The 27,120-nt window shown below is 42.6% G+C and overlaps 1 protein-coding gene across 4 annotated transcripts in view; it reads left to right on the top strand.

Annotated features, from left to right (window-relative positions):
• The window catches only part of DIAPH3 (diaphanous related formin 3), an 847,513-nt gene that overhangs the window by 432,644 nt on the left and 387,749 nt on the right, over positions 1–27,120 (top strand). For all 4 annotated transcript variants that reach the window (XM_068267828.1, XM_068267829.1, XM_068267827.1 and 1 more), the window contains 4 exons: positions 2,066–2,158; positions 3,297–3,391; positions 6,315–6,416; positions 12,491–12,730. In XM_068267828.1, coding sequence (XP_068123929.1) covers positions 2,066–2,158; positions 3,297–3,391; positions 6,315–6,416; positions 12,491–12,730 — 530 coding nt within the window. The remainder of the gene's footprint in view (positions 1–2,065; positions 2,159–3,296; positions 3,392–6,314; positions 6,417–12,490; positions 12,731–27,120) is intronic.

Below are 27,120 nucleotides of genomic sequence, written 5' to 3'. Positions count from 1 at the left end.
TGTATTTTAATAATGATATATGCCTAAATGTGCAGTTTGTTATAGAGACTGTGAAATTTGAAGTTAGAGAGAGCAACAGTCCATCTGTTACATTGTCACAACATCTAACTCTAAAGCTAGCTGAGCATAGCAGTGTTCCTATATAAGCTGATGTTAGCCTTTTCAATAGCTAAATGTGTGGAGAAACCATACATGCAATGTTTTGTCAATAATTTCTGCTTCAGTCATCAGAGAGATTGAGTCTATGAGCAAAGGGTAGCTGACGGCAAAAAAAATAAAAATGTAATAGTTGACTCAGTAGTGGGAATCCTCTGGATGGTTTATAGGTTTCCACCACCTCCTCCAACCCACCGATCCAATGCTGGGACCATCTGAATATATGTGACAAGGGCTTGTCAAATATGTTCTCGGGGCCACACCCCCATTCATGTACAAGCTCAACGGCGCTGCACAGGCACAGGTAGGGCTCAGACATGCACAGTAGCATGGAGCCTCTCGTGCATGCATTGCCCTTTCCATGCGCTCATACATGGTTGGAAGTGTGGGCGTGAAGAATCGGAGGATCGGGGAAGCCTCTTTGCTTTTTTTCCCTCCCACACTCCCACAGTTTTGCTTTAAAGCAGACCTAAACATGGTAGGGGGAAAAGTAGCGAGGCACCTAAAAGAAAGGCATGCTTCTTCACTCATATATAGAGCAGGGCCAAGATCACAAATATTGCCCACTTTCTTGTCTTTGTGAGAATACTTAAAGTGTACCTGCCACCAACGCCGTAAAAGGATATATATCGCACCCATAGGTGTAGCTTTGTTAGATCCTGCTCTTGTCCAACTTCAGTGACACCCCAACCTCCAGTGGTAGCCATTAACCAGCAGTATAATGCTAAGCAATTTTATTGTGTCCGGAGACCCAGTAATAAAAGAAAAAAATAACAATTTAACTTCTAACATTATGTTCTAACAGATAAGGCATAGCATCTGAACTCACAGTTATGGCAATAATGGAACTAACACGCTGAAACTAGAGCAGGAGATTTGGGCGCAGCACAGGAGATTTGGGTGCAACCGGCACCACCATAGGCCGTAATAGGAATTACGGCTATAGCGGGCACAGGGAGTAACTTCAGCGCCGTCAGAAAATGGAGCTGAAGTTGCCTTTAAAACCTAATAATTCGGCTTCCAGCAATTGCTGGAAGCCGAATTATTTCATTCCCCACTATCCATGGCGGCCTGGAGGGGGAATAGTACTTAATACGGCCGGGACTTGTGCGGCAGCAGGATCAGCCATATATCGGCTGAATCCTGCGCCCAAGTCTCCACTGCCGTTATCTCTCGTACGCTAATGGAATACCAACAGTTGCTTGCAAAAGAATGCAATAGAGTGACGTCTCCAAAGTCTCTGGAAAGGGGTTTACCCAAAGAAGCAGCAGACAATCCAGAGCTGCCAAATCCCAATAATCACAGTAAATCATTAAGTGCACTTTAAATGACAAATGTATAAATGGTCTGTTATAATCAAACTCGGATAAACATTTAAGCTAATTTCCTTAAACATTGGGCAATGTTAATCGAAGTAGTAGGCCGGAAGTTGGAGCTCATATATAAAACAGTATTTGTAATCCAGAAGGAGCCTCACTCAGGAGAGCAGCAGCAGGAAGATGACACAAGCTGTATTATTAAATGTATATGAACTTGGCATTTATAGCACGTGTGGGGATTTGTGGCTGAAGTTGGTGCCATTGTTTCATCCAAAAATCATCCGGTAAAAAGTGAATTTGAAAGCAAAATGTGGCAATTCTATAACAGTTCTGTAAGCCAAAACAACCAAATTCATTGCATGTATGAACTTTGCTGAAAACATTTGACCACTCATCCCTAGAAACGTGTGTTCCAGAAAGTGTGTGTGCGTATGTGTGTGTGTGTGTGTGTGTGTGTGTGTGTGTGTGTGTGTCTGTCTGTCTACTCTTTTGTTCTTTGCATATACTGTATTTGTTATTGTTCTTTGCATATATCGGTCATTGTAAATTCATAATGAATAATTGTATGTTTCTTCATAACATAAAAACAGTGAGGAAAGATGATCAGGTTGAAGACAGCCTTGTTTTCAAGAAAAGAATTAAGGAGCTCAAGGTGCTGGAGCCAAAGATTGCTCAAAATCTATGTAAGTGTCAAGTTAACCGTGCTGTATGATAAAACGTAGGACTTGTGCTTTAAAGAGCAGTAGCAGCAGATTGTGTATGTCACTTGATGGAATTATGACAACACTGCAAGATTGTGGAAAAAATGGAAAGTAACACTTTTTATGTATTTAGGGCGTTGAAACTTTTGGATTAGGGATCTAGTTAGTTCAAAGGACCTCTCTTGAAAATCCGCCCCCTCTTCAGAGACTGTTAGACGGCGAAACCGCCATCTTTTCACTAAGTACAGCGCTGTGATCTGCAGCAGCGCTGTACTGGGGACAACTGTGTGACATGACTGTCCCCCTGGGGGACAAGAGAGCGATCGTCTCTCATAGGCTGAAGCCTATGACAGCTGATCACGTAATTGTGTGGAGGGAGGGAGGGGGATTAAGAAAAAAAAATGTACATTTTTGTTTAAAAAACAGTCAAATAAATATTAAACACCTGGGGGGTGATCAGACCCCACCAACAGAGAGCTTTGTTGGTGGGGGTTAAAGAGGGGGGGGGATCGCTCGTGTGCTGTGTTGTGTGGCCCTGCAGCTTGGCCTTAAAGCTGCAGCGGCCATTTTAGTAAACTTGGCCTGGTCTTTAGGAGGGGTTTACCACTGTGGTCCTCAAGTGATTAAAATACATGTAAACATATACAAATAACAAGTATGTTTCTTCCAGAGTAAAATGAGACATAAATTACTTTTCTCCTATGTTGCTGTCACTTACAGTAAGTAGTAGAAATCTGACATTACTGACAGATTTTGAACTAGCCCATCTTGAAATGGGGGGTTCTCAGGGTTTTCTTTATTTTTAAGAGCACTTAGTTAATGGCAATTGCTCCATCAAACTGCCAAAGAAGTGTTCAGCGAGCAGGGAGGCTGACAGCATCTTTGCATACATTTTTTGATTTCTACTACCTACCGTAAGTGACAGCAACATAGGGGAAAAGTAATTTATGGCTCAGTTTACTCTGGAAGAAATGTACTTATTTGTATGTATTTAACATTTTAAGATTTTCGTAACAGTTCCTCTTTAAGTAGCCAGGAAAGTACACAGTACACTTTTTTCCAGAGATTAATGTATTTTCACTTTGTTACTATTTCGTTAAAGGTATGTCCCTATTTTTAGCCATTTTCTTAGGGTCCTACCGATTGCCTTATGAAGACATCAAACACCTAATACTTGAGATTGATGAAACTCAGTTATCCGAGTCCATGGTTCAGGTAAGGCTATGTGAGAAGTGTAGAGTATAATAATTTGATTTAGTATTGAAAATTGTGTTTTAAGTAACGTGTTTCCCCACTATTTCAGTAATATTTTGCTAACCTTAATGTTAAGACGCTAGGTACCTATTTCAGGAGCAGAAAATGGCTATTGAGTAACCAGCACTCCTCGGCATTTCTTCAGCCCAGCTTGACATGCAGGGTGGACACACAGGCAATCTGGAAGCGCTGAATTGTGTCACAAGTGTGTCCATAGTCATGCAATTTACTGTCTGTTTGCCATTATCAGGCGGTTGTGAGCTGCTGTGGAGATGAAACATGTCTGCACTTCCATTGGAATGGCAGACTTGTGATGTAAAATAGAGATCACAATACAGGCAGTCCCCTACTTAGAAAACACTATAGTTACTTTTAAAGGGGTTCTGTGGAGGGTTGAACAATACAAAAACACTTACCTGGGGCTTCTATCGGCCCCCTGTAGCTGTCATGTCCCACGCCGTCCTCCTTGCGATCCATTCCCCACCGCTGGTCCCGGTCTAATGATTCCTCTGAGACTGCGGCTGCGCAGTACGAGAAAAACCCTGCACTGCGCTTGTGCAGTAAGCTCCCAGGAGACGCGAGCGGGAGCATGCACTATTTGTCTTGTTGGACGAATAATTGACCGGTACCAGCGACGGGGAACGGGTGATCGTAGGAGGACGGCGGGGAAAATACAGCTACAGGGGGCTAATAGAAGCCCCAGGTAAGTGTCAGTTTTTGTTTTTTCAACACTCCACAGAACCCCTTTTAAAGAAACAAAGTTCTACAAATTATACAATACGTTTTTTTTTTTTTTTTAGTTTTTTTACGTATTTTAGTTAATTGTTAAAGTATTGTTTAAATTGTTATAAGCAATTTAAAACGCTTGAAAAGTACATTAACAGCAAAATAAAATAGTTTATACAATATGTCCAAATCCAAACAGCATGTACTCGTATTTCGCGCCGTATAAGACGCTCCGGAATATAAGACACACCCAGGCTTAGAGGGCAAGAAACGGGGAAAAAAATATGAACTAAATCTGGTGCATCCATATTTCAGGAGCATCTTGTACATGTCCTCCCCCAAATGGTGTCCTCCTGTGTACCTCATGTGTCCTTATCTCCCCCTGTCTACCCCAAGTGTCCTCTGGTCTCCTACCCTGTGTCCTGTGGTCTCCCCCCTGTGCCCTCTGGTCTGCCCCCCTGTGTCCTCTGGTCCCCTCTGTGCCTTGTGGTCTGCCCCCCTGTGCCCTCTGGTCTGTGTCCTCTGTTCCCCTCTGTGCCTTGTGGTCTGCCCCCCTGTGCCCTGTGGTCTGCCCCCCTGTGCCCTCTGGTCTGTGTCCTCTGTTCCCCTCTGTGCCTTGTGGTCTGCCCCCCTGTGCCCTGTGGTCTGCCCCCCTGTGCCCTCTGGTCTGTGTCCTCTGTTCCCCTCTATGCCTTGTGGTCTGCCCCCCTGTGCCCTCTGGTCTGCCCCTATGTCTTGTGGTCTGCCCCCTCTGTGTCCTCTAATAAATCCACAAATCTCACCAGCCCACCTCAAATAAAAGCACACCGTTTATTGTGCCAGTTTCCACAATCTTCCAACAATTGTTTCGGGGGCCACACAGGGTCCCCCTTTATCAAGGCATGTGGTCCACATGCCTTGTGGTCCACATGCCTTGATAAAAGGGGACCCTGTGTGGCCCCTGAAACAATTGTTGGAAGATTGTGGAAACTGGCACAATAAACGGTGTGCTTTAATTTGAGGTGTGCTGGTGAGATTTGTGCATTTGCTTGTGTGGTACTGCCTATACCACTTCACCAATCACCCCGAAACTTGATGCCAGACGGTGTGCCTGCTTCATCTGGAAAATACTGCCTCTGTGTCCTCTGATCCCCTCTGTGCCTTGTGGTCGCCCCACTGTGCCCTCTGGTCTGCCCCCCGTGTCCTCTGGTCCCCTCTGTGCCTTGTGGTCTGCCCCCCCATGCCCTCTGGTCCCCTCTGTGCCTTGTGGTCGCCCCCCATGTTTCCCCCCTGTGCCTGGCTCCCCGCTATGTGTTTATCCTACCTCCCCCTCCCCGCTTACTTGTCTAAGCCCCCCCGCTTATGTTGCCGGGTCCCCCCTGTGTATGCAGCAGCAGCTTATCTCCTCCATCTTGCCTGCGGCGATTGAAGACATCCGGCTCCTGTGGGCGGCTTCCTCTAGTGCCGGCTTCTAATGACGCGTAATTGATGACGTGTCATTAGAAGCCGGCACTAGAGGAAGCCGCCCACAGGAGCCCGATGTTTTCAATCGCCGCAGGCAAGATGGAGGAGGTAAGCTGCTGCCCGATGCCGCTTCATACACATGGGGGACCCGGCGACATAAGCGGGGGGCTTAGACGTGTAAGCGGGGGGGGGGGGGGAGCAGGATAAACACACAGCGGGGAATCAGGCAGGGAATCACCGACGTAGCGGCGGTTCGTAGCGGCGGGCGTTGGGAAGTTGGGGATTCCCTGCCTTTTCCTTATAAGACGCAGAGACTTTAACCCCATTTTTGGGGGAGAAGAAGTGCATCTTATACGGCGAAAAATACGGTAATTTATCCACGTTTTGCAATATTTAACACCGGATTCAACTTACAAACTCTGGCAACAGAACCTGTTTGTAATTAGAGGATTGTCCCACCATTAATATAACCTATAGCTAAAGCAGTCAGGGAAAATACAATCTGTTAGGGAAAGTATAAAATTAAAATATATTGTGTGTGTCAAATCGATCAATCCAGGAGTGCTGGGCAGATACACTGTGCAGTATAACATCTGTGATAATTTTTTAGCTGCTATTTACTTGAACATATATGGAAAGTGTTACCTTAGTTCTTAAGTTGTCTGTCATAACTTTCTTCCCCCTATCCCCTGCCTTTCTTGGTTTCTTGTACTAGAATTTAATAAAACACATGCCTGAACAAACCCAACTGGCTGCGTTGGCTAAACTCAAGGATGAGTACAGCAACTTGTCTGAACCAGAGCAGTTTGGCATAGTGGTGAGTGATTATTTTATTTCTCTGTATCTTGATGTGTATTGTACAATCCACATTTAAAATTAATAATTGGATTACAAAGTTGCATTTGTGACTCTGTCATGCTGAATAGGTTTTGAAGAGGATGAAGATATTGTAAATCCACTCTAGTGCTAGGCAGCTTTTTATAGCTGCAAGATAAAAGGTGTTGAGATATACAGTATTATCTGTGCTAATTCCCATAAATGGTTTTCAACTAAAAGGTCACAGTGGACAGAATTTATGTACAGTTGTATTTCTAAAATTATGTCATTATGACTGGGAAAATGTACAAAAGTAAGATTTAATAAATTACTTCCAATGAAAATCACCATTTCAGGTTTCTTCAGAAGTTTTCAACACATTGTATTTAATATATTTTCTGTAAATCAAGATCATGATTCATAATACTGTTAATGCAATTTTTTTTTCTGGTTTTGTTAAAGTGTTTGTGATATTTTACTTAAATATAGTTCAAATGTGTTGAAACATGGAACTGACCTTTAATTTAATGTGCCTGCATTAGTGATTTATCCCATTCTTAAGATACTGGCATGTCATAACTAGTTATGTATAACACTGGCTCATGAGTAACCTATACACCTGTAATCATTCTTGAATGCAGTCTACACAGAGATAAGTAGTGCACTTGTACAACCAGCTAGTGGATGCAAGACAGAGTAACTGGAGGTGTGATGTAATTGTATATTAAAATGAGGCTAAAATCAATAATGCCAGAGTAACTGGAGGTGTGAGGTCATTGTATCTTAAAATGAGGCTAAAATCAATAATGCAAGATTTTTTTGTTTTACTGATTAGGGCTACCATATACCGGTAAGTACCGTTTTCAGCACCCAAAATATGCTGAAAATATCAGCCTAAGCTTATACTCGCTTCACATAGTTTTCAGAGTGGTGTGCTGCCATGCAAGCACCTCACCCCCCCCCCCCCCCCCCAATGCCGGTCTGAGGCTTGGGAGGCACAAGCTTGTGTGCGTCTTCCTCCTTTTTTCTCAGCCACATGCGGAGCATGCTTGCTACATCGACTAATCTGTCGCCACCCTTTCTCAGCTCTGATGCCCTCTATTGGCGTCTCTCATTACATCCACCACTGGAGGGAATCTTAGAGATGAGACACTGTGAGTGTAACAGGCAGAGTTTTAGAGTAATCTTGGGAGTGCTGACAGATAAGTCTCTGCTGCAGGCATGCACCGCATATAGCCGTGTGAGGGGAGATACATACTGCTTCCTCCCAAGCATTGGACTGAACTGGGGGGGGGGGGGGGGGGGGGGAGGAGGCAATGTTTGTATGATGACACACCACTCTGCCCCCAATAATTGTGGAAAATCTGGCTATCTATTCTCTTTAGAGGAGACTGCCCAGTGTGTATTGGGGGAACATGTGGCTATTTATACTGGAGGGGGGTACCTATTACTGGGGGGTACGTCTAGCTAGCTATACGGGGGAGGGGGTGACTTAATGCTGGGGCAGCATCTAGCTAGCTATACTGAGGGAGCTACTGGGGCACATCTAGGTATCTATACTCAGGAGGAGTCCACCTAATATGGAGGGAAAGTCAGTATGTTGGCTGCACCTTCTGCCAGAGGATATCTTGAGTGGAGCAGTCTTCTTTTGGGTTATGGTTTTATGAACTTTCACAGATTTTCAGCAAGGAGAGGTGTAAGGGTTTCATACCTCTGTCGCAAACTCTTAGACATTGTTTTAAGATAGGTGCTTGGAGAGACTTTAAAGAGGAACTCCAGCCTAAACAAACATACTGTCATTAAGTTACAATAGTTATGTTAATTAAAATAGATCGGTAATATAATCTCTTACCCACACTGTTTTAAAAGAACAGGCAAATGTTTGATTTCATGATGACAGCCATCTTTTTGGTTGAAAGGAGGTGACAGGGAGCATGAGACACAGTTCCAACTGTCCTGTGTCCTGTGCACCTCTCGCAGTTGCTAGACAACGTGAATAACAACATAGGGAATCACATCATGCTCTGCACAGCATCAGGGAAAAAAGCCCGGGCTTATTTTCTTTGATGGGTAGAGCTTAGTTAAAAATGCAGCTAAAAATGATGCTTTGGTAAGAAAAAGTTCTGATGCTGTGAAACTGTTAAAGGGACTCCGAGCTCAGAAAAAAAAGGAAAGTTGTACTCACCAGGGGCTTTTTCCAGCCCAGTGCTGGTCGGGAGGTCCCACGCCGGCGTCCTGACTCCTCTCCTTCTCCCCGCTCCGGAATGGCTGGCAGGCCGCAGCCCGGGCGACACTCTCCCGAGTGTCGGGCTTCTTCTTCCGCATATGACGCGGATTACGTCACACGCCGGCCGCCTCGCGTCATCACGGCGGCCGGCGTGAAAGTACTGCGCATGCGCGCTTTGTTCTTTGCTATGTTACAGCCTTATTTGAAAATTTATTAAATTCATTTTTCCTCCGAATTCTACACACAACACCCTATAATGACAACATGAAAAAAAAAGTTTACATGGGGTTTTGGCAAATTAATTAAAAATAAAAAAAAAAAGCTGAGAAAGCACATGTACACAAGAATTCACAGCCTTTGCTATGAAACACAGAATTGAGCTCAGATGCATATTGTTTACCTTGATCATTCTTCAGCTGTTTCTGCAGCTTCATAGTCCATCTGTGGTAAATTCAGTTGGTCAGACATGATTTGGAAAGGAACACATCTGTCTGTATAAGGTCCCACGGTTGATGGTTCATGTCAGAGCACAAACCTAGCATGAAGTCAAGGGAATGTAGACCACCTAGACAGGATTGTCTTGAGGCACAAATCTTAAGAAGGTTACAGAAAAATTTCTGCTGCTTTGGAGGTTCCTATGAGCACAATGGCCTTCATCTGTAAGTGGAAGAAGTTTAAAACCACCCAGACTCTTCCTAGAGCTGGATGGCAATCTAAGCTGAGCAATTGGGGGAGAAGGGCCTTAGTCACTCTGTCAGAGCTCCATAGGTTCTCTGTGGAGAGAGGAGAACCTTCTAGAAAGTGAACCTGAGGTGAAAATAAACTGATGAGATAAACCATTATATTTATCCACCTACTCCTAAAAATAACTTTTTTAGACATCCCAGGATTTTATTTTATATTTAAACATTTAGAAAGTAGATTGCAGGTTTTGTTGTCTCTGCTCAGTTGCAGTCTATTAAGTGTCCCTAAATGAAAATACATGAACTATATTGACCCTTTCTCTCTCCCTCTGCTCTCAGAAATATGTAGAAAAAAAGATATACTACCAGGAAAACTTACAGCTGTAATTTGCTTATCAGTGACGTTTACTATATTCCTTACAAGGTACTGACAAGACAAAAGCTGTCACTTCCATCCTTAAAAATTACCTCTTTCCGGCAGCAAAATAAAACAAGTAAAACAGCCTGCGTATCAATGTTTAGTACTGTGCATACACGTTTATCTCATGTCACATGTTGCCTCGGGTACACTTTCTAGAAGGACAACCATCTCTGCAGCAATCCACCAATCAGGCCTGCATGGTAGAGTGGCCAGACGGAAGGCACTCCTTAGTAAAAGGCACCAGAGTTTGCCAAAAAATGCACCACTCAGACCATGAGAAACAAAATTCTCTGGTCTTATGACACAAAGATTAAACTCTTTGGTGTGAATGCCAGGCAATCTGAGCAATAGTGATGGTCATGTCTTGGAGAACTCATGGAGAAGTATCTAGCAATATTGAACATAGCCTCATTTTAACGGTGATGTTATCCATTCAGTCTTATCTGACTCTTCATGATTCTGTGGATTAGCTCTCCCCATGCTTTCAGATCTTGTTCCATTTCCAGCAGTTGCCTTAAAGGACTTACAATGCGAAGTGACAAAAAAAAGTTATGTACCTCATTGCAAAATTATACCTCATGGCAGATGATCAGCACCTTCCTTGTACCGTCTGGTGCACTGTTAGCTCAATCTACGCTCCATTACAGCCCCCGACCCTCCCCAGGGTCACCTTATCTGATGGCGATTATAATTGCCGCTTTAAAAATCCAGGGCCTGCACAGTTCGCCAGCCGCTAGTGCTGCTGCACAGGTTTCCAGCCCTGTCTGCCGCCCGTCCTCACTCCGTGCGCTTTGCTATATGTCTTGTGGGCATGCCCATATGACTAATTGAAGTTCAAGTCAGCCGCGCCCCCTCAGCAGAGATGAGCAGCGCTGAGCCAGCAAGGACGTTCCCTGCTGCCTCAGCCCTGTTCGTGGGGAGGATCTGTAATGGAGCGTGGATTGAGCTAACAAAGCTCCAGACAGAACAAGGAAGGAGCTGATCATCTGCCATGAGGTCTCATTTTGCAATGTGGTACATAATTTTTTTTTTCTCTTCACACCATAAGTCCTTTAACCTCCTCAGCGGTATGGACGAATATATCCGTCCATCACCGCCGGAGGTCGCCGCTCACGCCCTGCTGGGCCGATTTTTACAAACTAAAAAGCAGCACACGCAGCCGGCACTTTGCCAGCCGCGTGTGCTGCCTGATCCCCGCCGCGAGCAGCGGCGAAAGAGGGTCCCCCCAGCCTCCCGAGCCCTGCGCAGCCGGAACAAAAGTTCCGGCCAGCGCTAAGGGCTGGATCGGAGGCGGCTGACGTCAGGACGTCGGCTGACGTCCATGACGTCACTCCGCTCGTCGCTATGGCGACGATGTAAGCAAAACAAGGAAGGCCGCTCATTGCGGCCTGCCTTGTTTATTCTGGGCGCCGGAGGCGATCGGAAGAACGCCTCCGGAGCGCCCTCTAGTGGGCTTTCATGCAGCCAACTTTCAGTTGACTGCATGAAACAGTTTTTTTTTTTATTAAAAAAAAACCCTCCCGCAGCCTCCCTGGCGATCTTAATAGAACGCCAGGGAGGTTAAGCTCAATCTTGTGTCGGCTTTGATGGTGTCAAGCCAAACACATTCTCTGGCGGCCTTGTCGCTGTTTGCCACTGACCAGTCCTAGCATTAGGTCTTTCTCTAAGGAATTTGATTGAATTTCGTGGCTGAAATATGTGAGTCTGAGTCTGGTGAGTTTTGCCTTCCAGTGACATGTCTGGTCTTATACGCTCCAATACTTCTTTGTTCGTCATGATTGCTGTACATGGAATGCAAAGCAACAGTCACCAGCACTACAACTCGGAGTCCATTTTTCTTCTACTTGCTATTCTTAGGGTCCATCTTTTGCAGCCATACAAGGTTATGGGGAAAATGATGGCATGATTATTATGAGTATTGTCTGCATGCCATTGTTTTCCCCATGCAGACCATAATGCTGACAGAAAATAACTGAACACTGTAAGCTGTTTGCAACAGTGTAATTAGTTCCAAGGTGTTATTTGCTTGCATGCTCCTTGTGCTGTCCTTTTGCTGTCTGTCCTTTTGCTCTGCATGGGATACTCCTGTCACTGCTCTCCTGTACCCCAGCCTGCTCTGCCTCTGCATTTCTGGGGATCCACTGTTTACGGCTAACAGTAGTAGTGTGAAGTTGGTGAAACTGAAGCATTGCAGTTAGTGGCTTCCAGCAGAGTTCAGCCCATCAGCGATGATTGGAATATTATATGTCTGGAGACAAACACAAGCAGTGCCCTGTAGTTTAACAAGGCAGCATGTGATCTAACCAGCGTACAGCAACACAACATGGACTAACATCACATCCTCCTCCCCCTCACTCCTCAAACTTTAGCCTCTCCTTCCTCTTTTTTTACACTTCCCCGACTTGCTAGAAGAGGTACCAGAACCCAGATATGATGTAATTATGATGGGATCGGTGATCGTTCATATCAGCGGGTCGTTCCTAAGACGGACGTTCGGAGGTTGGGGGACTAGCTGTAATTGTGTCTGTGTGCCTCTGGCTGTTTAATTCTGTTTTGTATACATTGCCCACAAGAGAATAGACAGTGCTGATAAGAAGAGAGAGGAGTTCTGCAAAAAGTTGTACTTGGTAATTATATCCCACACTAAAGAACTTTTGTTTTTTTGTTCCCTCTAGAAGCAAATGTTATAAAGCAGCAAATTATTATATAGCTATTTCATAAAATATATTCCTTTCTTTAATCAGATGAGCAGCGTGAAGAAGCTCATTCCACGTCTCAACGCAATTCTATTTCGTCTTCAACTTGAAGAGCAAGTAAACAACATCAAACCAGATATTATGGCTGTCAGTGAAGCATGTGAGGAGATGAAGAAAAGTAGGAGCTTCGCTAAACTGCTGGAGATAGTGTTACTCATAGGAAACTACATGAATGCTGGTTCCCGCAATGCACAGACGTTTGGATTCAACCTCGGCTCTCTTTGCAAAGTGAGTCCTTGTGCAATGCAGCTGTGTATTTCAATAAAGATGTGTGTTTATGTAAGAGTGCATGCATGTATGAGAAGTAAGTGATGGCTTCATTGAAAGCTAATTGATGCTTAGACTTTTCACCTTGAGTTCCCCTGGCCTCTTTGTACAGACATCTGTAGTCTGCTGTTCCAATTACAAGACCCTCTGAAGAACAATGCATTATTTTTTTATACTATCGTCTTAGTACATACTATACTAAACAAGACACGACATCAATTTGTTTTTTATTGAATTCCATCTGTTCACTGTATGGAACATTTCTCTTCTAGTAGTTGATCAAATATGCCATAATAATAATAGATTTTTTTTCTTCTAAAATTCGGGCAGTTATCACTGTGATTTGTTATCAGTGATCACTGGGCCAGGAGCCAATGAAGTGGATTATAGTCATTATGACAGCAGAGCGATTGGGCTGCTGCAATGACAGGACCCCTGCGACAAAAGTGATAAAAATCTACACTCTGGCAGGTATAACAGATTCCAAACAGGGCACCGATTACAATCACTGCCGTCCGGAAAAAATATCTAGCAGTCAGTTTTGCTAATTTGTTGTGCTAAAATTACTGGGTAGGACCGCACTAATCTTATGAGGAACTCTGCAGTGCTGTAGACCTTTCAACACTCTTGTCTTTTAAAATAGTATCCTCACTCTTATTTCAGCATCTAGTAGCTTATCCCACAGAAGTCATGACAAAACCTTTTCTGTTGGACCTGTATATAGAAAGGGACTATGCACAAGTAAAATGCTGACAAGTCTGAATTATTGTTGAAAGTAATAACACTTTTCATTGTGACCAGCACTTTTGAAAATACTATAATTTTTTGCTGACACCGTTGTTCTTATTCCCATTTACAAAAAGGCTAACAGATTCATTTTGCACTTTATGAAGGCCCATGCCGTATGCCACTCTCATAGTTGAGAACATTGTTGAAAACTGAGGACGACTAGCAAGCCAGTGAGACCCTGTTCACCACTTTTCAAATTATAGTCCTGAGTGTAGGTTTAATGGCTTGGCACTTCTAAGGCAAGGGAACTGCGCTCCAATCACAGCTTTAGGGGATAATTGATAAATCATAGTGGGGTGGGTGAAGGGTTAATGAATAGGGATGTACTTGGTGCATTTTGTTTTACTGCCTGCTCAGCCTTCTGTGATGTATATGCAGGCTTGCTGGCAGTAAGCAGTTTTATTAGTTAAACCTTTAGTCTCATTTGCCAATTGTTGGTTACAGCGAACTAACCTACATAACCAAGTACTCACATTATGGAATACGCTACTTGACACAGGTGTCTCATTCAGGCCATGGTCAGCATGGTCCCTGAACTGTGCCAGTGACCAACATGTTAAAGAGAACCTGAAGTAAGATGGTTATGGAGGTTGCCAAATTCATTTCTTTTTAATACCAGTTGCCTGGCAGACCTGCGGATCATTCTGCCATCGGTAGTGCCTGAATCACACACCTGAAACAAGCATGCGGCAAAGTTGGTTAAATTTTTGCCACAAATATCTGCTCACCATGCTTGTTCGGGGTCTATTTCTTAAAGTATTTCAGGCAGTGGATGAGCAGGACAACCAGGAAATATGTATTTCAGCAGCATTTCTGCTGATGACTGCCTGATAATTTTGAAACAAATTGTGAATCATCTATATGCTATAGATCATTCAAATAACCTCTGGACGGTGTGTGTAAATGTGTGCATTTCAGATGCAGGCTGATGTGCAAGAGCTCTATCGTTTTATTGATGCTTTAAAAAAGATGGTGTGTAGAGAAAATAAGCACACATACCCTTAAATGTATAGGTTTGCCTCCTGGGCTATATAGTAAAAATGATGGGAACATTGGGGGAGTGTTGGAAGAGAGAGACAGGACATTTGATTATATAATTAAATGGTTATGTATATTTAAAGCAAACTTGGAAATAGACTTCTGAGCTAATCAATTGTATGTGTAGTACAGCTGAGAAATAGAACATTAGTAGCAAAGAAAAGTCTCATTGTTTTCCAGTACAGGAAAGTTAAAAATCTTCATCTATGCAAAAGAGCTTCTCTGGGCTCTTCAACCCAACTTGAGTTGAATGCAGTCTTGTTTTCTATAAAGCACTAGAACAGCCAAGAAACAGTAAGAGACAGCTTGAGATAAGGTTTTACTGCATGAAAGTTCACTGTGTCATAATTTCTGCTATTTTTTTTTTTCTATAAAGAAGAGGTTTATTGAGGTGCATAACATCAAAAATTACCAGCATAACGTACATTTAAAATTTGCAGGTACAAAATACAGGTACATAATTTGAAGTCAGATCAGATGAGCACATAAAAAAACGGAAAATAACAGAATATACTGAGCCAACTATAGCATGACAAAAACCCCAAACATTTAAACCTCACGTGTGGTCAAACCCATAAACAGCTCCCCTTCTGCTATGTTTTATAGCTTAAAGAGACCTGTAACAAAAAAAAGTTCCCCTGGGGGGTACTTACCTCGGGAGGGGGAAGCCTCAGGGTCCCAATGAGGCTTCCCCCTCCCCTGTAGCTGCAGGCAGTCCAGCGCTGACTCCCCCGAAGTGTCCCGGAATCCTCCTTTGACAAGCGCTGATTTATTTACCTTTCCTGGCTCCAGCGGGGGCGCTGTTGCGCACGGAGATAGGCGAAAATTGCCAATCTCTGTCGGGTCCGCTCTACTGTGCAGGAGACTTGCGCCTGCACAGTAGAGCGGCCCAACAGCAATTGGCTATTTCCTCCTATCTCCGAGGTGGAGAGCCGATAACTGCGCCTGCGCTGGAGCCGGGTAGGTAAATATTTACATCCACGCTGTTCGGAAAAATTTATCGCTGCCGCCGTGGGACCGAGGAGGACTGGGGAAAGCCTCGATAGGATCCGGAGACTTCCCTCACCCAAGATGAGTACCTCCAGGGGAGGTTTTTTTCGTTACAGGTGTTCTTTAAAAAGCATAGTGCACTTTATAAACTGCAAATATGACAGGATAATGCATTGTTGTTGTTGTTTTTTTGTGTTTTTTTTTTTTTTAAACTATAGAACTGGAAATACAATTATGAGACTTTTTGTCTTTGCTACTAATGTTAGTTTTGTTATCTGTACTACACATGCAATTCTTTACATTACAAGTCACAGGTCTTTTTTTATTCTTTTTTTTTTTCTTTATTTTTTGCTTCAGGTTTGCTTTAAATCCCTGTAAATATCTGATTTTTTTGTAATGCTTGACTTGCTTAGGCTATTATCAATAATTTGGTAATAACGGTTGTCTATACAGGGACTAACAAATGTAAAATGTCCATTGCTCACAGCAGACAACTAGCAGTTCAGAGACTTTCTGACACTTATCATGAGAATTGCTAGTTTGCCTGCAATGTAATACATTCTTTCTTATAAGCTTGCGAGTCGCACCTTGACCGATGACTGTGAATTGTAATTACCTTGCAGGGCATTAATTAATGTAATATGTCAATTTATTTTGCATTGATTGCATTGATCACATTTAATAAAATATGCAGCAGTAAGTCATTACCTCAGTTACATTAAGATGCAGTAACAAGCCCAGGGAATTGGAGTTAAATTAATATTTAACTCTTCGCTGGTTGCTTACAGTATTGGTATCTTCCCACAGCTATTTCACTCTTATTAACAAATTACAAGCTTTTCTAGGTTCAGTCAGCCCTGACTACATGGTAATCTGCAGCCACTTGAAGCCTCTCTCACTGCTCATTTTCCAGTCCGCTCATCAATTTTTCTCATCACATTTTCTATTTGTATACATTTTTTGTCATTCAGTTGGCTTGAAAGTCTAAATCCCAATTTACCCATAAATTAAAAATCCATCATACTTTTTGTGTTCCGCGCGCTTGGCTTAAAAATTAATAAGAGAAAATGGTTTTCAGATCACGTTTTCTGCTTCAATAGCTTTGTTAGAAATTCAGAAGCAGAAAATTCTTCTGTATCATAAAAATAGGTGTTGCATATGCGTTTCTTTTGGAATCTTGTTAGGGATTTAGTGGGGCTTGTCTACCAGTTGCCATAGCAGATACCCTAAGGAGTTCTGCTGCTTGTTAAAGTAAATTCATCATATCAGTTTAGAGCTTTGGCAATTAATGCATATTATGAGAATGTGATTCTATCGCCATATGAAATAAGCGGCAATTCTCATTGTTGCACACATTAGCACTCTTTGGATAATCTTCAACATGTGGCACTTGGTACCATATTCTCCGTGAGAAGGGGGTGGAGTCAGTAGGTCTTAGACACTGAATAATACATTTGGACTGGTGCCAAGGTGTCCAATGTACCCCCCCATGCTGCCACTATACCTGCCAATCATGGGGAGGAATGGTCTATGGTTTCGTGGCGGGACCAAGGCTCTGTCATTGGGGCATAATCACTAAATTCTGTCAGTAGCAGTAACCTATCAGATGTCAGTGAGAGTCATTCTTTAACAACAAAGAAATGATGCCCACTGACATCTGATAGGTCACTGCTACTGAGGGAATGCAGTGATTGGCCCCAAGGACGAAGCTGGGGTCCCACCAATAAGACCTATCGGCATTAGTGAAATATGACCGTCACAAGCGAGTGCAAAGAACACATAGCCCCCCACCCCAAGTTCCCATCTCCAAGTATGGCTGCTAAAACCTCCAGCCCTCTCCCGAGCCTTCACTTCTGGCCCTCTGCTCTGCTTTTGATGAGTTTTATCAGCGAGGGACCCCTCCAGATGCCTGGGATACCACCTATTTATTTCCAACGGGCTAAAGCATATTGCCCGGGTGCACCACGCTGGGCACACTTGGGTTTTTTTTCGGCTTGTGGAAGTAAGCGAGTTCACTGCCTTCACTGACAACATGACTAGGCCACATCTCTTAAAATTCCACAAAACTGTTTCTACGTACCTACGGAGGTCCCTGGTAGGCCACAGCAGCCTCCTTAAGTCGATATTTCTTTTCTAACATCCTGCTTCACCACTAAAGAGTTAAAGCTCTCCTTTAGGACATTTGTGTGCCTGCGATAACGTGTGGGAATTATTGTAGCAGGGAGGGCCCCAGGGAGCAGTGTAGTTTAGGACAGAATTCCCCCAACCTGTCCTCAAGGCCCACTAAAAGTACATGTTTTGTTGGAAACCACACACATTCACAGGTGGAGTAATTAGTTTCTCAGTAGAGCTGATTAACAACCTCTATGGATTTCCACAAAACGTGCACTGTTTGTGGGCCTTGAGGACAGGGTTGGGGAACACTGGCTTAGGAAATATACAGGTTGGGAGACAAGCTCCACAAGACACCCTGCACCATGGACATGTCAGGTTTAGCATATTTTTTTTCTGACACACCCATATAAATGCACAAATCTGCCTTACAAAGCCCTCATTTATAATTATACTAGTTATTAAAGATTTATACCTTAATACCACCCCTGGCTTTTAGTCTTGCCATTGTCAGCATTGGCATGAGGTCCCCAGATATCTACTCACCAGGGGAATGCATGAGTATAGGGGTACATTAGCAACCCTTCAAACAGTTACCATTTTAAAAAAGAGAAATCTTTTGTCCCTTGCTGTAATTTAAGTATTAAGAGCTTATACAACTGTACATTTTAGTTCAGCTAAATTTTATTTAAAGTGAACCTCCGGACTAAAAATCTACTCAGCAGAATTGAAAAGGCTTGGTGTTTCTTTAACAGTTTCACAGCGTCAGAAATTTTTTTTTCTTACCAAAGTATCATTTTTTACTGTATTTTTATCTAAGCTCCACCCATCAAAGAAAAAAAGCCCGGGCTTTTTTCCCTGATGCTGTGCAGAGCATGATGGGATTTGCTATGTTGTTGTTCATGTTGCTTAGCAACTGGGAGGAGTTATCAGGACACAGGACAGTTGGAACTGTGTCTCATACTCCCTGTCACCTCATTACAACCAAAAAGATGGCTGCCATCATGAAATCAAACATTTGCTTGTTCTTTTAAAACAGGGTTGGTAAGAGATTATATTACCTATCTATTTTAATAAACATAAGTAATGTAACTTAATGACAGTATGTTTGTTTAGGCTGAAGTTCCTCTTTAAAGACTTCCTGACACTCGTTCTTATCACTTAAATACCAACTGAAGAGAGAGGGGTATGGACGCTGCCATATTATTTCCTTTTAAGCAATATCCGTTGCCTGGCTGTCCTACTAATCATCTGCCTCTAATACTTTTAGCCATAGACCCTGAACAAGCATGCAGCAGATCAGGTGTTTTTGACTTTGCCAGATCTGACTGAATTAGCGCATGCTTGTTTTAGGTTTGTGATCCAGACACAACTGCAGCCAAATAAATTTGCAGGACAGCCAGACAACTGGTATTGTTTAAAAGGAAATTTATATGGCAGCCATCATATCCCTCTCACTTCAATCGTCCTTTAAGTGAATTGAAACTTTAGGGAAAAAAAACATCTTTCCATCTCATGGTAAAAGCACCCCGCTGTTCTACTGATAAAAACACATTTGAATTTCCCACTAGACTTGCTCATTAGTCTGTTGACCTGGACCAATAGAAGGCTTTGACACATAATTCCTATTTATGCTTTTGATAGATAAATATTAGTGGAACAGCAAAGAGCCCTGATGAGAGATTTGTTTATGCCAGGGATCCAGTTTACTTGCAATGCTGTAGACTAGTGTTGCATTGTCTTCATCTGGAGTTTCCATGGCTTTGATTATAGTGAGTAAAAAGGAATCCTTTCTCATTCTCAGCCACTCACAAGGTGTTCCATTTTGAGGCATTAAAAAGGGTGAAAGGTTTCAAGTCTTGAGTCGCTTCAGGGGGTCTTATTATAAAATCGTGAAAAGGGAGACCAATGTAGTGAAGGCATTGAACAGGAGGTGCCATAACAAACGGCATGAAATAAGACTGGAACATGGAAATCGTTATAATAAAACAAACATGATTTAGCCATGACTTGGCCCACTTCCTGTACAAATGAAAATAAACATTTAAAGCCATCTGTCAGGCATGGCAAGATATCAGCCCACAGGTCAGCTCCTATGCCCCAATCTAACACCACCTTCTTCACCTTATGTGGCAGGGAAACACCTGCCCAACTTCGGTTATACCCAGGCCTTGTAGGTGCAAGGTATAGGAGCTGAACCTAGAGTGAGCTAATAACTCACCAGAGCCAAACAAGAGACAAGAGCAAGTCCAGTAACAATCAGAGTTCATACACGTAAGATCATAAATATCAAGGTACAAAGGGAGCAGGCAATATCAGGGTCAGGCAATCCAAGGTCGGTCCAGGCAGAGTTCAGAAGAGCAGTCAAGTTCCAGACAAAGGGTCAGTACAGGCGGCAATCAGAGAGTAGTCAGTTTCCAGGCAAGGGTCAATACATGCGGCAATCAGAGAGTAGTCGGTTTCCAGGCAAGGGTCAATACAGGCGGCAATCAGAGAGAATGGTCAAGTTCAAGGCAAGGTCGGTACATATGACAATAGAGCACCCAGCAATAAGCACACAGCCAAAGCTATCATGGGCAAGGATCAAATGCACATAGCAAGCTTTTATATCTCAAGCAACCAATCAGTGGCCGGCCACACATTCAAACATCCAATCAGATAATGGCAGTATTTGTCTGAGTGTCAGCTGATAAGGAAACAGCTGATAACAACCTCTAGCCTGAGTGTCAGCTGACTGGATAGATCAGCTGACACAAACTTGTATAACTCTGCCTAAGTGTCAGCTGACACTAAATTTTCCGAGGTTTAAGTGTGTACGTCTGAGGCCTGGAACCGTACGCATGCCTCGCATGGTGTCCGCAATGCGCGCACGCAAAGACCCAGAAGTGAGCGCATCGGAGGGACCGGCAGGAGAGACAGCCGAATCGCGGGACACCACAGGTGAGTTCCTAACACCATCATTAAGTAATTAAATAGTGCAAATTTTTTTTTTAAAAACTGCTATTTGGCGGTGACCAATGTTTATTTAATTTGTCCCCAGAAATCATATGGATTTACTACTTAACTATCATAAGTAATGTTGCTATTATTGTACAATCAGTAAGAACATTGCTGATATGAAAACTGCTTTGGCCCAAACGGTGTAAGAAAAGGGTTTTTTTTTTTTTTTTTTCCATTTTTGTTACAAATGTTATATAAATGTGTATGAGTTCAGTATTTTGTGTTAAATTATCTTTTCACTTAAAGGGAATCTGAAGTGAAAATAAACTTCTGATATAATATTTTGTATGTGTAGTACAGCTAAGAAATAAATCATTACCAGCAGTGATATGAGTCTAAGGGCTGATTCACACTACAAGAGCTTTTTTAAGCGCTAGAGATTTTAAAAGCTCTTGCTAATGCAATGCTGTGGGGTATTTTTACAAAATCACATCGCTTCAGTGTGAACACACACATAGGATAACATTAGCAGGAGCTTTTAAATCACAAAGCACTTAGAAAAGCTCTTCTGGTGTGAACGAGCCCTAATATTGTTTCCAGTACAGGAAGTGTTAAAGGGAAGTCCAAGCAAAATAAAAAAAAATGAGTTTCACTTACTTGGGGCTTCTACCAGCCCCATGCAGCCATCCTGTGCCCTCGTAGTCACTCACTGCTGCTCCAGTCCTCCACTGGCAGCATGCCGACCTCGGAGGTCGGCGGGCCGCATTGCGTACATTTTTACGCATTCCAGCTAGTGCAGGAACATTAACACATACATTTTTACGTGTGAGTGGACCAATGCGTAAAAATGTACGCATTAAACCACTAATGCGTAAAATATGTGTTAATGTTCCTGCACTAGCTGGAATGCGTAAAAATGTGCGCAATGCGGCCCGCCGACCTCCGATGTCGACATGCTGCCAGTGGGGGACTGGAGCAGCAGTGAGTGACTACGAGGGCACAGGATGGCTGCATGAGGCTGGTAGAAGCCCCAGGTAAGTGAAACTCATTTTTTTATTTTGCTTGGACCTTCCCTTTAACCCCCTTGGCGGTACAATAAATCCGCCAGGGGGCACCGCAGCACTTTTTTTTAAATTTTAAAAAAATTTTTAAGCATGTAGCTAGCCTAGCGCTAGCTACATGCTTCCCCCCTCCCTTCGCTATCCCTCCGATCGCCGCCGGCGCTTTTACCCTGCAGGGAATACCGTTCTGAACGGGATTCCCTGTATGGGCTTCCTCGTCGCCATGGAGACGATCGCGATGACGTTACGGACCGATCCACCCCTCAGCGCTGCCTTGCACTAATTGGCGTCGGCGGCGGCGATCGTTATGCACACGCAGCTAGCAAAGTGCTAGCTGCGTGTAGCAAAAAAAAAATTATGTAAATCGGCCCAGCAGGGCCTGAGCGGCACCCTCCGGCGGCTTACCCCGTGTCCAGCACGGGGTTACCGCTAAGGAGGTTAAGAAACTCTAGTTGTTATCTATGCAAAAGAGCCACTTTCAAAGTCGCAGACAGCTTTGTCTTCTGAAGCTTATTATCTCAAGTGTATGTCACTGTATTTTGTTTTTTCCTGCAGAGGAAAGTTCAAAAGTTCACTAGGTAGCTTGTTGTGATATCATTTAGAATGCTGGGTGTAATGTGTAATCTGTAAGTATCTGTACTACACAACCAATTCATTACATCATCATTTTTTTTCCCGTTTCAGTGTCCCTTTAAGTTTGCATCTAGCCTCCATCTACAAGGTAACCTGTGTATAGCAAGTCTCCTATTAGTAGGCTACACAGTGGTGCGTTCATTTTAGGATTATAGTTTTGAGCTGTTTCACAACAAAACAACAAACAGATTAGTATCTGTAGAGTAGTTAGCTGGGGGCTTTTAATTTCTTGTTTAAAGTGATAAAAAATAATACAGTAAAACCCTTTTTATCCAGAACTCCGTTAACCAGAAGTGGTTAAATCTTGCCTTGCAGGTAGCCTACATCTACTTTTACACTTTTTTTTATACAGTAATACACCTCTGCAATATTTTTATGTATTTCCTTTGTCCTAGATTGTTTTTAATCACCCTACTTTAAAACTGATACAGAGTTTATAGTAAGTATACAGTGTGGGGTATTCTTTTTAGCTAGGCCTATTTTTAACATTGATTCTCAACTAACAAGAAACTACACATTGGTGCCGGATAATGGGGGTTTTACTGTAATTATAACGGGTTTGATAAAAATATTTCTCTTTCTTTTCTCCTCTCTCTCTCCCTCCCTTCCTCCCTGTGTCTGTGTGTCTTTCTCTCTCTCTCTCTCTCTCTCTCTCTCTCTCTCTGTCTGTCTGTCTGTCTCGCTCTCTCTTTCTCTCTCTCTGTCTGTCTCTGTCTCTCTCTCTCTCTCTCTGTCTGTCTGTCTGTCTCGCTCTCTCTTTCTCTCTCTCTGTCTGTCTCTGTCTCTCTCTCTCTCCCCCCTCTCTCTCTCCCCCCTTCTCCATTTTCCCCATCTTTTTCATTTCCTTTGTCATAATTTGTGGTACGAAAGTTAAAACTGTTTGAAAATACCAGTTTCCATGAGCACACATATATATCGTTTCAGTGTTCGTATTATCTCTGTAGGATGACATGCTTGGTGGCCCATTGCTGACATCTTCCTCATTAACAGCCCCACAATAGCTATGGTCCATCACAAGCTTAAAAATATAAAAGCTAAAATTTCAGAGTACAAAACCCATCCACTTCATTATAATTTGAACTTTTGCGCTTTGCAGATTTGTTCATTTTTATCAGGCTGTTGAAAAAAGTGCTTTTATCTGTGTTACTGCAGCTACAAGGCATATTGCTTTTCTCTGAGTTCTGTTGGAAGTTATCACTTAACAAAAAGTACGATCACCTCTGTCAGAACCCCTCAATATATATTATGAAAGCTTTGTGAAAGAGCGTACCTGCTTTTCAATCAACCGCTGTTCTGTATAAATCATCTTCCCCCCCACAACCACCCCTTTGAGCTGTACATGCTTAGTGCTTATGTTGTCATTTCCACCTCTAAAATGGAAAGTTCAGCAATTTACAAATCTGAAATTATTTTGGAAGTGTACTTCTGCTCCTTTTTTGTATTTGTTTATTTTTAAACAGTTTAATAATCTAAGTAATACCACAGTGGATTTTGCTCTACTAATATAGTGTTTATAATAATCCTCTAAACTCTGTTCCTCACCATTGGAAATAAAATTGCAGGGACCTGATATTTAGTAACAGCTGGGCAGAACTGCCAGGTGGATCAGGTCATTTGGGCATGGGGATTGGCAGGTGTCTAACAGATGCCTGTGAAAATGATCGTAATAAAGTCCCCAAGCAGTGGGTTGGGTGCCTGATGCGGATCGAAGCTGATCAGCTACCACATAGGAAATAATGGTTGTACACGATTGGCTATAACTAGTGGTCATTTGTGCTCCGGGGTCAGTGTAAAGTAGGAGGGGGAGGTTAGTTTTAGGCACTTGAATGGAGGGTTAGTGTTAGGCATTAGGGGTGTGTGTGTGTGTGTGTGTATGTAGTTTTAGGCACTCAAAGGGGTAGGGTTCAAGTGAAAATTGGTGCCCAACCCTGTCTTCAAGGCCCACCAACAGTGCATGTTTTGTGGAAATCCACAGAGGTAATTAATCTGCTCTGCTACAACACAAATTAGCTCACCTGTGCATGTTTGTAGTTTGCTGCAAAACGTACTGTTGGCGGGCCTTGAGGACAGGGTTGGGGAATTCTGGTGTAAGTATATAGTAAAGGATTGGTATTGTCAAAATTACCCATATTATTATTATTATTATTTTTTAATATACAGGTGGCACCACCCAGTGTCTAACTATTGGCAGTGGTGCCGCAGCATGTACTCCTTCCAGGTGTTTCCTGAAATCTGCTTTCATTCTGCATCAAAATTTGTCTTAAGGTGGCCATTCACAATATGATTCTTCAGAAGATCCATTTTCCGATTGGATCGTAATATTGATCAAATCGATCCATCAATCGATTCCATTAATCTGATCGAATTGGATAGCAGCTTTACTTCTGTTAGTGGGCCCGAACAATGCATATAATGATCGAATTAAAGAATTGATCATCTGAACAAAATGATCATTCATGGCCATCTAAACACAGTTTTTAGAGACGATCAGTGACCCCCCCCCCCCCCCTTCATAATGGCAAAGGTTCCACTTTGCTACTATTTTGCCCAACACATTGCCCCCTTATAAGCTGAAAAGCGTGGCCAAATAGTAAAAATACACTCTACAAACATTAAATTAAATAAAATGCATTGATTCCCTATAAAAATTAACCCCTTACTTAACCCACTCTCTCATAGTTAACCCCCCCCCCCCCCCAAGACAAGTACATAAAAAAAGACACTTTAAAATAGTTATTTTAGTGACTCGATATTTTTTAATATGTATGCAATGAGGATATATCACTGTTATTTTTGAAAATACAGGCTTGCAATTAGTGATGGACAGCAAAACCGAAAAAAATACACATTTATTTCCAAATAAAATATTGTTGCCATACATTGTACTAGAGAGATAATTTAACCGTTGTAATAACCGGGACAAATGGGCACATAAAATGTGTGGGTTTTATTCACAGTAGCACATTTTATTTAAAACTATAATGGCCAAAAGCTAAGAAATTAAATGTTTCCTTTTTTTTATTATTCTCGTTAAAGTGCATTTAGAATAACAATTCTTAGCAAAATCCTCCCAAAGAAATCCTATTTGGTGGTGAAAAATACAAGCTATATTTCATTTTGTTGTGATAAGTATTGATAAAGTAATTAGGTGTTAGTGGAACCCTCGGTTTACTCTTCTGCTCTAGTGTTAGAGTTTTTTATTGTGGTTGTATTTACACTTGTGCACTAAGGAATACTGTTAGCATTCACCTCTTCCCATCTTCTCACTCTGAATCTTTTAAGTTCGCTCACATTTTCCCATGATGTACTTGGGCTACCTCTTGGTCTGGTGTTAGTTACTTTACTCTTGCTGAACTTACATCTGTGATCTCATGCAGCTCATATACTAAGCATTGTCAACACTGGTATTGCAGTTGTGTGTCCAGTGCACCAGAGTTCTAGAAGTTCCCACACTTCCGTCAGTCAGCTGCTGCTGGAGGGGGGCTTTGGAAGGTCCCAGCTGTATTTTAACCACTTAAGTACCAGCGGCCTCTGCCCCCTTAAGGACCAGAGACCGCTGGTACAATACTGATGGAATCCCAACAAATCGCTGCAACCGCCGTCACCAATGCACGCTGAGGTTTTCCTGACATAGACTCTGCTGTCTCTATGACGGGAGTCAGGTGAGCCGGTCAGGAGCCGCTTTTATTGGCGGTGATTGAAATCTACGCCCTGCCAGCCAGGAGCCCTCCAGAACAGGGCATTGATTTCAATCACCTTGGTCCTAAAGTAGTTAAATGGCACTGAGGTTGATTCTGTATTGTTTGGTAAGGTTCTTCTCTCATGCTCGGCTCCAATGAAAGGTGGAACAATTTCCTGTTGAACCTGTGCTAGCTCCAAGCACCACACCCGTTAGATCTGATAACAAGTAGATCCCGCAAATGTGCAGGACCTTATCGACTATAGTTGATTATTTTGCAGAAAAAAAGCAGAAAGTTCTCGGATATAAAAATGTGAATGCAGAACAAAAATAATGTGATATTCCCTGATGATATTGACTACAAATGTACACAAGTAAAATGTTTGATACTCAGGTTTTTCTTTGTTTTCAAAAGTATTGGAATGGAACATTGGGCACAGAATGGAAAAATCAAGCCACGCATTATGTGACTTTTAGGTGGCACACAGTGAAGCATACAGTCAATGAACAGTATGCGTCACTGCCTTTGTTAATGCACGTGTTATGCAGTAATGCACTGACTGCATGTAGTGTGATGGGATACTGCAGTGCGTTGAATCACAACACACCAGATGCACTGTGAATGTTCCATAGTCTTACTATCGCAGTGCATTTTTCTGTGTTAAGATGCCCCCATAAAGTCATACCACAACGTCCCACTGTGAACCTAGCCTTAGACTTTGAAACTGCCATTCAGGGAATGCCTTTGAAAAATAAAGAAAAACCTGAGAATCCCCCATGAGGAGATGAACTAGTCCAACACCTGTTCGTTCAGTCAGATTTGAACTGCTTATTTTTATTTATTTTTTTAGCTGTAGTGGTTCTCTAAGTTCTTGACTATGTGGTAAATGTGTCATCCCGGGGCAAGATTTTGATGGAAAAAAAATTATGGCTAAACTCATTATTTGGAGGTAACCATTGACAACACCAGAAGACAATCATTTCGCGCACATCTGCCCCTCTTTTATAGTAATCAGTCTGCCCTTATAATTCAATCAGAATAATGTATTTCAGCTTTGCTTATTCACGCCTTATACGTGCTGATGATATAACTATACTGAAATTAGTTT

The sequence above is a fragment of the Hyperolius riggenbachi genome, chromosome 2 (genome assembly GCF_040937935.1).
Source record: "Hyperolius riggenbachi isolate aHypRig1 chromosome 2, aHypRig1.pri, whole genome shotgun sequence".
NCBI lineage: Eukaryota > Metazoa > Chordata > Amphibia > Anura > Hyperoliidae > Hyperolius > Hyperolius riggenbachi.
The sequence above is the reverse complement of the archived record's forward strand: the minus strand, read 5'-3'. Positions and strand labels throughout refer to the sequence as shown.